The 13,843-nt window shown below is 42.1% G+C and overlaps 1 protein-coding gene across 1 annotated transcript in view; it reads right to left on the bottom strand.

The window, feature by feature from the left end:
* Window positions 1-13,843, bottom strand: part of NELL1 (neural EGFL like 1) — a 360,979-nt gene that overhangs the window by 230,327 nt on the left and 116,809 nt on the right. The window contains 1 exon segment of the mRNA XM_068147804.1: window positions 12,794-12,922. Within this exon segment, the coding sequence (XP_068003905.1) occupies window positions 12,794-12,922 (129 nt within the window).

Raw genomic sequence — 13,843 nt, 5'->3', positions numbered from 1 at the left:
GGCATTCACGGCTGAAGTTGCTACTGTGTGTTCATATAATTATCTCAGCACTAATAGCTACCAATAGGTACAGAAACATCCTCTGGTGAAAGCTTGAAGGGAAAATATGAGTCATAAGAACTAGGGAAACAAAACAATGAAAATGAAGACAAGTAAACAATCCTAAGGAAGATGAGAGACAGAAAGGAGTCTGCACTGCCAATTTCATCCTAACCATTTTCAAGCAGTTTATTAAGCCTTTAAGAAGAGAGGAAAATCATTTTCTGCTACTGAAGCACAGTGATCCCTGCAGGAACAACTGGTATGAGGCACACACAGGGAGGGAGGGACTTCAGGACAAGATATAACCACAGCAACAACTTCCACAGAACCAATAAAATTAAAAGGGGGGGGGGGGGGAAGATTAAAAGAGTTTCATACAATGCAATTAATCTGAAACTACCAATAGTAAAAAGCAAAACTGAGGTGTTTAACCTAGAAATGAAAGAAAGAACATAAAATAAAGTTCTCAGAAGAACAGAAAGAGGGGAAAAAAAATTTCTAGGGCACCCAAAGGTTATTTTGAAATTTAACCTTTAGAGATATGAAGAACAGACAAGGAAAAAAGAAAATTGACTACTAAAAAAAATACTGTAAAAGTCAACAAATCAATAGGAAACTGCCATCAATATCAGATGCAGATGCTGTAACAGACTTCTGTACTGATTTCAGTTAGTTGAATCAAGGACTCCTTCTAACTTTTTTCCAGCCTCCAAAATCATTCAGGTCCAAAGAGGCCGATAACGAAACAGAAGCAGATGTCTGTGGTGGGTTGAAATTACCACACACACACACACACACACACACTCCCCAACTGATTTGGAGAAACTACCCCCAGAATAAATTGCTCAGACCAGCTCAGTTTGGGATGGAAGCAAATGAAGCTCTATTTACAAGCAAACTAAAAGCTAAAGCAAATAAGAAATGCAATGGATATGTACACAAAATACACAATATAAGCTATATATCTAGATAGATAGAGATGTATTTACAATTTATAAACCACACAGAAACTCCTCAGATCCTCCCCTTAGATGGATCCAGAGGGACTGGACCATTCATCTCCCCCCACTCCCTCCCCTCCTTCCTTTTACCTCACAGAGTCAAAACAGAGATACTACCCATGGAGAGAGAGAGGCTGCAAGCAGAAGAGACAGAAGAACAAAAGAGAAAAAGAACTGTTTATGCCTCCAGTCTATATCCCCATTAGCAAGCCCATGAATTATATAGAAACTATCATTCTTTTTCTTTTGTGTTCAATGGGAATAACTTTAGTTTCAGTCTTTGCAGTCAGGATTTGAGTTAAAGTTCCCCTTTCAAACTGTAGCAGTGTCTCAGGGGAAAAAAAAATACACCTTTTCAGGTCTTTGTTAGAGGTAATTCCCTGCCTAAATGAAATTGATTTGTCTGTCAGAAATCACAGAATCACCAAGGTTGGACTAGACCCCAAAGATCACCAAGTCCAACCTGTCACCACAGACCTCACGACTAAACCATGGCACCAATGCCACATCCAATCCCCTCTTGAACACCTCCGGGGACGGTGACTCCACCACCTCCCTGGGCAGCACATTCCAATGGCTCTCTCAGTGAAGAACTTTCTCCTCACCTCTCACAGATTAATCTCACAGATTAAGAGGAATTACCCTTCTAAAAACTAAATATGTACAGGGATATTTTATAGAATGCCTTCCCTCAGCTGTCAATAACATTTACCAAATAAAAATGAAGAGAAAGAACAAAAAAAGGTAAGAATAGAACAGAACAGAATAGAATAGAATAGAATAGACCAGGTTGGAAGAGACCTTCAAGATCATCGCGTCCAACCTATCACCCAACACCACCTAATCAACTAACCCATGTAACCAAGCACCCTGTCAAGTCTCCTTATTTCTGACTCTATAAGCAGTTTGTTTACTTTTCTACAGTAACTTAAGTCTATTTTGTGGTACTATTGTGCTGGCTCTTATCAATTGCCTTCATCCAGTAAAACTTACAATACTCCAGCAAGACAACAAAGGATTTTGTTAGCACTATTATCCCAGCTTCAGACAGCAAACCAACACAGAGAAACCTGTCCAGATATATACCAGGGAAAAGGCAAATCCTACATCCCTTGAAGGCCCAGGTAAAGCTTCCTTTTCATACCAGGACAGGGCAATTTTTAGTTGCAGTTCAAATATAGTTCCTCATGCAACACAAAAAGAACATAAGATGCTGCTCTTTTCCTTAACTGAATTTATAAATGTGCTGCCATAAGTGAATTGCACTGAGAAAAACTAAACCAAACAAAAAGAACCAAAAACCAGGGAATTGATTTATTACTTGAAAAATAAAACTTAATACAAACCTATAAAGGAAATAGTCCCAATTTCAGTTGTGAGCAGAAAAACATATGCCCGTGTAAACATATTACATCTGGAAAATGCCTCTTAATAAATTCAGGACAGATTGCACTTAATGCAGGCACATCCTCGACAATCAGTGTACATCTCGACTCCAAATTAATGCCAGCTAAAGCCACAAGGAGTAATGCTGGGGGAAAAATAGAATAGAACAAACCAGGTTGGAAGAGACCTTCGAGATCACCACGTCCAACCCATCATCCAACACCACCTAATCAACTAACCCATGGCACCAAGCACTCTATCAAGTCTCCTCCTAAACACCTCCAATGATGGTGACTCCACCACCTCCCTGGGCAGCCCATTCCAATGGGCAATCACTCTCTCTGTGTAGAACTTCTGCCTAACCTCCAGCCTAAGCGAAATATGCATGCTGAAATCCTAAGGAGGAAAGCAGAGAGTTAACCATAGACAGCAGAGGCCCCAGGTTAGCAGTAACGTCTTTTCCAGTTATTTCTTCACTTTTGTGCTTTGTTTCTCATCTGCATGTTAGTAAGAAATTCTTCACAGAAAGAGATTCCCCATTGGAATGTGCTGCCCTGGGAGGTGGTGGAGTCACCATCACTGGAAGTGTTCAAAAAGGGACTGGATGAGGCACTCAGTGCTATGGTTTAGTTGACTAGCTGGTGCTGGGTGATAGGTTGGACTCAAGTCATCTTTAAGGTCTTTTCCAACCTGGTTAATTCTGTATTCTGTATTCTATTCTGTATTGTTAGGTTTGAGTCCCCAGAACCACAACAGCAAGACCCTCCCTAATTCTTGCAGGAAATAAATGCCAGAATAAACTGACATTTGTCACAGGCTTAGAGACTCTTATACTTTTAGAACCAATTTTGGCTTTCCATCTACTGGAAACTAAATATATTCACATAAGCAAGAAAAAGGTAATAGATAATATTTACTGCAACAGCCCGCAGTTATGCTGTTACCAAGGGGGGGAAAAAAAACCACACACCACATTTTCCATTAAAAATAATCAAAAATAAGTATGTTTATGAAAAACCAGATTATTTTTCCATATAGCTGTTTGGGGTCTTTTTTTGCACAGAAGAATATAAACTTAATTTCATTCAGTAGTGGGGAGAAGGGAAAGGTTTTATTAGTTTGTTGCCATTTTTCTCCCCCCCCCCCCCTTTCTTTTGCAACTAACTTCACATATTGCAAAGCACAAAGTAATTTTAATCATATAGAATAGAATAGAATAGAATAGAATAGAATAGAATAGAATAGAATAGAATAGAATAGAATAGAATAGAATAGAATAGAATAGAATAGAATAGAATAGAATAGAATAGAATAGAATAGACCAGACCAGACCAGACTGGAAGAGACCTTCAAGATCATCATGTCCAACGTATTATCCAACACCACCTAATCAACTAAACCATGCAACCAAGCACCCTATCCAGTCTCCTCCTAAACACCTCCAATGACTGACTCCACCACCTCCCTGGGCAGCCCATTCCAATGGGCAATCACTCTCTCTGTGTAGAATTTCTTCCTAACCTCCAGCCTAAACCTCCCCTGGTGCAGCTTGACACAAAACATCTACCGGATGTCCTTCTCAAAGCACCACCATCTTCTGTATTTGTGACCTATATTACAGACCTCGGGCATCATAAGTTTCCTGGTGCCCCCAAGCTGTAGCCTTCCACTTTCACAGGTTTGTAGCAACATTCATCTCTGTTACCTTCTCCCAAGACATGGTGCTGTGGCTCCAGGGCCAGGCACAGGGCCACTGTGTCCTGCAGGGTCCCTATCAGCTTTGTGGCAGGTAAGCCAGAAGCAACTGCAGCTGCTTAAAAGTCTTTTAAAATCTCTCCTTGACACACCACAGCACTGCAAACAGCTTCCTGAGGAGTTTATTATTATTTTTCCCCAAGATCCCTAACAATTATATACGAGTCAGAACAAAATTATTTTCTTCACTGCATCCTTCACCTCAGGACTCAGAGCTCTACAGACCGAGATCAGAGTCCTCTAAGTCCTTCACACACATCCTCTAGTGAACTGGGGATGGGAGGTGTTCATTTTCGTCTGTAATAGATCTTGCTGTAGGACAAATGCACATCCTTCCCTCCCATGACAACCTTATAGTTACATCTAGACAGCCTCCAAATTGGATCTCTTGTTCTACCAGTATATTGCCAGCACAGACCTTGGGGCAGTTAGATGACATGATTTACAACAAGCATTTTCACGCGGTCGCAGTCAAGCCCAATCCAACAGGTTATCTATAAACTCGCTGGGAGAGCTTCCATTTTGACAAAGGACTCCACACCCTCCAAAGCCATTCTTTAAGAGCAATGGAGAGAGAGCTTGAGCTTCAAAACTGCACAACAAGTCTGTTTCAAGTAGCTGAAAAATGCCTACAAGTACCAGCATTTAAAAGAGATTATCTTCCTCTCATTTCATGGCACCCAACTAAGCAAAATTCCACATTCCCAAGTACAGCAAAAAGGTAACAACAGAGAGTCACCAGCATCTAAGATTCCTCTGGTCCTCCCAATGAAAAACAGTGCAGGAATCACCCCAAAAAGAGAAAAATTAGGCTGGGTGTTACCTCTGATGGTTTTCTATTCCGATCTCCTTTTGAGCTTCACAGGTCCTCGAGAGAGTTGCTATTTTGTCAGAACCTGAGTAACTAAAGGCTTTCGTTCTGCAACAGGGAAACACCATTCTGCATATATGCATACACATATGCACATCATTTTCTCAATGCTTCTAGTCAGCTCCAGACTTAAAAACAAAGGCAAAAGCTCAAGCTCTAGGTTTGAGGAGCTAAGCACACAATTTTTAGCTACTTGTATAGAAGTGCTGCTAAGTGCCTTCCAAGCAAAACATCCTCATTACACACAAATATTTCTCAGTAGTTTACAGTCCAGCTCAACCACTAGCAAAGTTCTGATCATCACCACAGGAACAACTCAGAGTTTTTCTAATTTGCTTTGCTGCCAAATGTTTGGTGCAAACATTTACCTGGTCTAAACTGCAACAGTTCCACTTAAAAACTCTTCCCAATTTTTCTCTTCTTCCCTGATGTCAGTAGAAATGTGACAGGGGGCTACGCTGTGTCACAGGCTGAAGAAAGGATTTTGGCAATATCAGGATCAATGCAGGGGCTTAATGGATAAAGAACAGCAGGAGTTTTTTTTTGCTCACAAAAGTTAGTACATACATATCATGTCACCGTTTCTTGAACAGATTTCTCCACCTTTCCAGATTTCTCCACCTTTCAGTGCCGGAACATGCAATGGGGACAATTTGCTGTAAGGGTCATTATACTGTAAAGATAATGATGCTGACCCAGCAGGGGTCACCTAGTGGTCAGCTTTTAAGTCAGATTCTGCTGCAATTAGTAGCTAACAACATGTCACTGGACTTTTCATTAACCCATCTAAAAATAAGCTAAAGTTCTATTTTAAAAAGTGGTTGGAAGGCTGTGAAACTGAAGCTTGAGGCACCCGAACTCCAGACCACCTCCTGGGGAGGTGTTCCTAAAGAGAAGCAGTTTGCTCCAGCTCTGCTCCCACTCAGCCCCCACTCCACAAATTCAGAGACGTGTGAATGCGCCCCTGCCCCCAAATCGGCAACGTGAGCACACCCAGAGATCTCAGAGGCTGAAGAGAATAAAGATTGGAACGCCAGTAATGTACTTAAAGACCACCATTGCTTGATCCTTTACTAGAAATGATCAGCCTGCCCTTGGCAGTACCAAAAGATAAAGAGCAAAGCTTTGTAGCTGAGATAGTAAACTCTACCCAAGTGTAATTCAGAAGAGCAATTGCTGAATCGTCAGTCCCTCCACGTGAACAAAAAACCTCAACAGCCTCAGAGCAGGATTTCTGTTGCCCATTCTGAAGGAGTGAGGAGGTATTTTCTTCTTTAACGGCAATGATTGTAATCTATTCAAATGCAAGTTACTGATGTCAGAACTGACAGTTGCAAGGCTGGATTTCTTAGGAGTCATAATTATTTATGACACTTTATTACAACAACTCCAAAACATATGGTTATCTCATTAGAAATTACAATTTATTTTCATATAAATCTCAGCATGACATTACACCAAAAGAACTCAAGTTACTCCAGGGGATGGAGAATAATTTCACTTTCCAGGCTTTGGCAGTTGGAATATGAATTTAAACTGATTCACTGGTGTATATATATATAAAAGCACTTTTGGTAACACAACTAATTTATCTAAAGCCATATATGGCAGCAAAATAATTTTCCAGCATGTTCCTGAACCTTCTTTGTATATAAAAAAAAATCTAACATTACATTTGAAAACCTTCTGTCCACTAGCAAGCAGGGTCAGAGTGGCTGGAGAGCAGCCAAACAGAAAGGGACCTAGGGGGTACTGATTGACAGCCAGTTGAACATGGAGCCAGCAGTGTGCCAGGGGGCCAAGAAGGCATCCTAGACTGTATCAGGAATAGTGTGGTCAGCAGGAGCAGGGAAGTCATTCTGCCCCTGTACTCAGCACTAGTCAGGCCACATCTTGAGTCCTGTGTCCAGTTCTGGGCCCCTCAGTTTAAGAAGGACATTGAGACTCTTGAACATGTCCAGAGAAGGGCAACAAGGCTGGGGAGAGGGCATCGAGCACAGCCCTGTGAGGAGAGGCTGAGGGAGCTGGGGTTGTTTAGCCTGGAGAAGAGGAGGCTCAGGAGAGACCTTATTGCTATCTACACCTACCTGAAGGGAGGTTGTAGCCAGAAGGGGGTTGGTGTCTTCTCTCAGGCAACTAGCACCAGAACAAGAGGACATAGTCTCAAGCTGTGCTGGAGGAAGTTTAGGCTTCAGGTGAGGAGAAAGTTCTTCACAGAAAGAGTTGTTGGCAATTGGAATGTGGCTGCCCAGGGAGGTGGTGGATTCACCATCCCTGGAGATGTTCAAGAGGGGATTGGATGTGGCACTTAGTGCCATGGTTTAGTAGTCATGAGGTGTTGGGTGACAGGTTGGACTTGATGATCTTTGAGGTCTTTTCCAACTTTGTTGATTCTATGATCTCTGCCTATGAACCTATGCAATTCCTTGGCAGGGAGAAGGTCTACTTTGTTTTTAACTCAGTTTCCTCCACTAGCAGCTCATAGTACAAGGAAACTGCAGTCTCATTATTGAAGCCCATAAGCCCATGAATGCAGAAGACTGACTGACAAGTTCCTAATCACATTATGAAAGATTAATTTGAGTTGAAGCAATGGTTAAGATTAATATTAAAGTCTTCCTCTATGAAAATAGTAGGCAGGACAAATGCATTAGTTTGCATTTCATCACCAAGAGAAGAGTCCCTGATAAATAGGATGATACACGTCAATGGAAGGCTATAAGTGACACTCTCAGGTACCTGAAGCCCTAAAAAGTCTTTGCAAGTGTCTTGCAAAGAAAACTGAGCCTCTAAAAAACCCAACCTGGCATCAAGCCACATATTGATAAAAAGGGGGATGGGGTGGGGGGTGGTTTTGTTTGCTTGGGGTTGTTCTCTTGTTTTGTTGTGGGTGAGGTGGGGTGGTTTTTTTAAGTCTCCATGTGAGGACTTTTATCTAGCTGAAACACTGCCACTGAGGCAGACTTTGGGTCACAGATGATTATCTTGACTGTGAGATTTCTACATTCCTTCAGTTTAAGAGGGACAGGGAGGTAGGTAGAGAGAGAGTCCAGTACACAGCCACAAAGATGATCAAGGGAGTGGAACATCTTCCTTATGAGGAGAGGTCAAAGGAGCTGGGATCTTTAGCTTGGAGAGGAGGAGACTGAGGGATGACTTCATTCATGTTTTATAAAGATGTGCAGAGTAAGAGCCAAGAGGATGGAGCCAGGGCTCTGCTGTGTGATGCCCAATGACAGGACAAAGGGCAATAGGTGGAAGCTAAGGCGTAGGAAGTTCCATGGGAAACATGAGGGGAAAAAAAATGTCTTTGAGGGTGACAGAACACTGAAACAAACTGCCCAGGGGGCTTGTGGAGTCTCCTTCTCTGGAGCTGTTCAAGACCTATCTGTTCCTATCTGTGTTCCAGTGTGACCTGGTATAGGTGATCTGGCAGGGGGGTTGGACTGGATGAGCTTTTGAGGTCCCTTCCAGCCTCTAACATTCTGTGATTCCTCTGTCATTCTGCTACAGCTCCAGTGCAGGAAAACAGTCAGTGTGGTTGCAATGCACACAGTCATTTGTGAGCAGTATTTGTCCCATTTTCTTAACCTCAGGTCAGTCTTTGATGTATGTACATACTATGTAGAGTTATGCATGGGTGTACACATGTGAAGCACAGAACAGAACTTTCCTACAGGATCCAGTGAATAACAACTGCAGGAAGTAAGAATATCTCGTGAAGCAGGGTTGGTTTTTTTCTGAGAGTACAATAAACAGAAGGACTATCATTAAAAGCTGACCCAAAAGTCAAGTCAGCAGACACAATCCAAAACCTCAGTCATACATCACTGCCACACAGAAGGTTTATATGGGTATCACAGACTGTTAATGTCATGTCCCAAGCCACAATGCACTGAAATGAGAACAGCTGCAATGAAATCACTACAGAGGAGGAAAGGGGGGGGGGGGGGGGGGGGGGGGGGGGTTGGTGAGGGAAGGGAAAGAAAAAAGCATCAACAAAATCCAACTTATTTTATAACAGCAAGAAAAACATCAGCTGTGGAAACTCAGCAAATTGCCAGCAGACTGGAAGTCACAAGTGGTTCTACAGCATTCTATCAGGACAAAAAAAATGGGATGAGTTTTCTCAAATATTAAGGCATTTAATTCATTAACTCTTTAAGCTGAAGGTAACAGCACTAAGGTGACTTTGAGGGTCAGGGCAATTCATGCCTGAATTAATCTCACAGAAATATATTCTTCACAGATCTTCTCCTGTCACTATTAATCCATGCAACTTCACCAGGAAAGGAGAAAAAAGAAGGATAAACAAAAGTCAATACAAGGAATTCTCAGCGCTATATTTGAGCTCAGAACCTTCAGCCACTTCTATAAGGGCAGGACAGCCTCACCTGGGACATCATGTCCTAACCACTGCCTTGTGAGGTGCTTCTGCCAGAGAAGCTGGGTTTGGTATTTATACTCTTGTAAAATAGTTTTATATTGTTACCTGCTCCTGAAAGACAAACTCAGACTCACACAGCTTGTTTACACTCTTTACATCAACAGCCAGAAGACATCCTGGAAACCAAGTGTCATCCTACTTAGGTCTATAGGAAAAGCACCCCCTACAATGTAGTCATACAGTCAGAAAATTACTCTTCTAAGCCCAATGGCTCCTTCCTTACTCATTATAACAGGAACATTCTCTGGTGACACTGGTGAGACCTTGAGCAACCAAGTCTAGTTGAGAGGTGTCCCTGCCTATGGTGGGGAGGTTGGAGTAGGTGACCTCTCAGGTCCCTTCCAACCTAAGCCATTCTATGACAAGGCATCTTGTGGTACGATTCTGCATCACTTTTAGTAGGTGGCTCTTGAGGACATAAATAGCTGTGCATGAAGGACAGAAGGTTAATATTTACTTTCTTGTTTCATGCACTCCTGTCAGTGAGAAGAGGCATGCACTTATCCTAACTGGGAGATACATCCCACTTCAGACCTAAATGGCTCTCACAAGGAATCAGAGCTCCATAGCAATTATGTAATAATCACTTTTACACCTATGTAAAAACCTTGCAGTAGAAATGGGCTGCTGATGTTTCAAGCCTAGAAGGTAATAAAGAACATAGAACTGAAATTTGTCAGGGAAAAGGGGGTCCTGCTTTTGCTCTTCACTGTGAAATACACAGCATAAACTCACAGAATAATACAATGGTTTGGGTTGGAAAGGACCTTAAAGATCATCTCGTTCCATCTTGGTTTTTCTCCCAACCATACTGCAAATGTGACCATGGAACGTTAATTTTAAAAGACACAAACACATTTCAAAAGGCAGAGCAGACTTAAGCACAATTCTTCAGAGATCTTACGAGATCAAAATGATGCCATAAATTCCAGCAGAATTCGTGAGTAAGGTAGGCAGAAACAACAATGAAAACACAGGGAAGGCAAAATAATACCACACATTAGAATTCACATGCACTAGCACTTCAGATAAATTGGAAGAACTGAAAAATCCAGAAAGCTCCAAGTTAACCATCTGGAGCACTCATCTGACATACCAGGACATCAGAAGTGTGAAATAGTTTAACTTCACCACCTCAAAGGCAACAGTAATCTTAAACGTCTTTGAAATTCAAAGGCTTAGGAATGCTCAAGACATATTCAGAAGTACAGTTGTGAATGGTATCTGCCTTGCTTCCACCAGTGGTTTGCGTGTTTGCAGCTTGTTTGTGTGTTTTGTGCATTTAGTTCTTACACAACCCACACAGAGATCCAAAACTCACCCCCCAAAATTCCATTATACTGTGCAAACATCCTGACAAATTGTACCTTCAGCTACATGCCTCTGCCTTATTGACTTTGATTTATTTAAATCACAGCTTCACTATGCATTGGAGAGAACATTAGACAGCCAGCTATGGGAAGATTCTACTCAGCAGATTAAACATACAGATGAGGGAAATGAGGCAAGAGCGGCATACAAAGAGGTTTTGCAGCGAGCCATTGTGGGGAGTGAAAGGAAGCTCTTCACAGGGCTGAAAGGAGTCACCTCCTGGCTAATCGATTGTCAGTCTGGAGCTCCCCTTGCTAAAGGGCTTTTTCTTCTCTAGGTTACGTCTTAAGAGCTGCTCTGCATCTAGCCAATTTATAATTTCATAACATGCAGAAAGTGCCTCTCATCTGTCCCATGGTCTCAGCAGCAAAAGCAGCTGTGTTTGTTCTGTCGCCTCACGATCCCCCCACAGGCACAGAAGAGTCAGGGATTTGATTTCCCTTCCGAATTTTAACCCAACACAGACGAAATATGTTGTAATTCTCACTAATTTCTTCATAAAGCTCTTTCTTTTTCCCCACCACTAAAGCACTACAAACATCTCCAATGTTATTTCAGTCATTTACATTTTTTCCATACAGGGGGAAAAAAGGGACAGTCTGCTCCTAGGTAAATAAAAACACTAAGCACTGATTTCATTTAAACCAGCCATAAAGAACAAATATTGATTCTGTATCATCACAGCTGATAAAGAGCCTTCTAACTGTCTTCTCTTTTCTCAGAAGCCCTTGCAGTACATGTAGAGCAGCGCTTCTCACACTTTTTTGCACAAAGCAAGTTTCTCTATATGCATTGTATCTGCTGCCTACCTTTCAGAAGAAGTGGGCAATCTGTTTTCCCAGTCACTGAAAGCGTGTCTATAGGATCACTTAAAATTTTGTCTGCAGAGAACTAACTAAATGCCCTAAGATTTATGGTTGCAATTTACTGAACAGCTTCATAAAGTGCTATTTAAAGCAGCCCTGTTCACTTACATACACTAAAAAAGTCTTTTTATGAGAGCAGGATTGGTTAAGCCCAGTCCAAGCATGTCTCTTTTTTCATTCTTTCCTCCTGTCTTCCAATTTTTACAGTGCACTTTAACAGCTTGTCAAAAATGCCATCTCCCTTCCATCACCAGTAATAGTGGAAACAGAATCAAACCCCACCTATAATGGCCAAAAGATTAAATATTATAGTCTGACACATAAGGGCATTAAAAAAATGTATAATAATAAATGCACAACGCAAAGGCAGGAAGGAATGTGGCATATGCTAATTCCTCAGTTTAGGTTTTAATAAGTCCATCACAGTGATGAATAACTGCAAGCTCTAGAAAACACCGAGAAATAAAAAGGAGAATAATGCCCTACAGTATTTGTTCCTGTGATGGAACCATACATCAACAGAAGCACCTCAGTTGCACTATTCTAAGAAATAGTTCTCTTCTATATCACAGGAAAAGCATTTCAAGTAAAGCACTTGGCCCACAGAAGTACTTCAGGAAGGTCTGCAGGTCATCATTTCTATATTGAAGCCTCCGCACACCTTCACACTTACCTTTCTCACAAATGTCAGCAGAATTCCCACTTCCTACATGAATACATCTTACAAAAACATTGCTCTGCACAAAAACATTTGAGAAGGTAGCTGCTGTTGTCTGGGGGGGGGGGGGGAAATGGTTTACCAATTGTAATATAACTGCATGACCAAGGTGTGCCAAGGTGCACGTGCCAAGGTGAAATATGCCCACAGATAAGGGACTTGAGCAGTCCGGCACCACTTGTAAACTTCAATCCATATTTATTAGCATAAAAGGGGTCTCTGTGACATTCACCATCATGATAGTGCACTCAGCAATGGATTTCATTCATTGGCCTGGTTTGCAATACTGTGTTCCAGACCAGTTTAAGGGGACAGGTGTTGGAATATTGTGCTTACCTTCACAATACGCAGAGTCCCCTTGGACAGAGAGATAACCGTTCTTGCATTCACAAGTAGCTTTTGTGTTCCCGTTTTTGCACTCTGAGTTTTCACCACATTTGTGTCCCTCTGCACAGAAGTTATGGCCTGAAATACAAGAAACATGCAGCCTGGTATTAAAACATTTATTTCTTTTCACAGCTCTTCGGATTAAATATTTACACTGACATTATTACTCTGAAAAACTTCGGCGTGCTACATTCCTGTGGTGGGTTAACACCCACCCTGAAAACAAGGGCTGGAGGGCTTGCGAGTGCTTTGCCCTCCCTGCAGGGCGTTTTCCCCCTGGGAAACTGAGTCTGTTCCACTCCCCCCTCCCTGCCCAGCTAGGGTATAAAAGGGAAGGCATTAGAGTCATTAACCCTCCTTTTGGCTCCTGCCTCTCCTGGATGAGAGATACTGCAGCTGCCTTCCTGCTCCTCTGCCACATGGTTGGGCCTGATCCTTCTCCCTGCTGCCTTCATGCCTCTTCAGAAAGAGACTGGTTTTGTGTTCTTCTTCTTTGTTCCCCTCCCATCCATCCTTGTTCCTTGCCCTTGTGAACCTTACCTGTTATTGGTTTTTATATAGAGTTAGTTAGTTAGTTATTGTTGCTGTTGTTGCTGTTTAGAGAAAACTCTTTACCTCTCTACTTCCAAGCCAACTCCAAATTATTGTTTGGTGGATTCGCTCCTTCCTTCCCCCCACCCCCCCGCGTTGGGAGGGAGGAAGGGGGAGCGGGGGAGAGATTCTCAGCCTTGCCCCCATCTGAGCTCTTAACTCCCAGTTAAGGCTTACACCACCACAATTCCTTAACTTCTCTTTCTAAATCCATCTGGGATTTTTGCATGCCTCCATCAATTCAGTCTCAGTAAAACCATTTTCTTCCAAAATGTATTGGTATGACTCGTTTTAGGTAGGAGAACAGACAATTTCAAAGCATTTAGTCATCACAATACATTAGCCTTCTCCCAAACCCACGTAGGATAAAACGCCACCCTTATCTCCAATTGCCAAGAAGTGCAACAC

This window comes from Melanerpes formicivorus, unplaced genomic scaffold (genome assembly GCF_026170545.1).
Source record: "Melanerpes formicivorus ecotype bairdi unplaced genomic scaffold, bMelFor1.0.p_v2 SCAF_16, whole genome shotgun sequence".
Lineage (NCBI taxonomy): Eukaryota > Metazoa > Chordata > Aves > Piciformes > Picidae > Melanerpes > Melanerpes formicivorus.
Note: the sequence above shows the minus strand (reverse complement) of the source record. Positions and strands in the feature narration are given on the sequence as shown.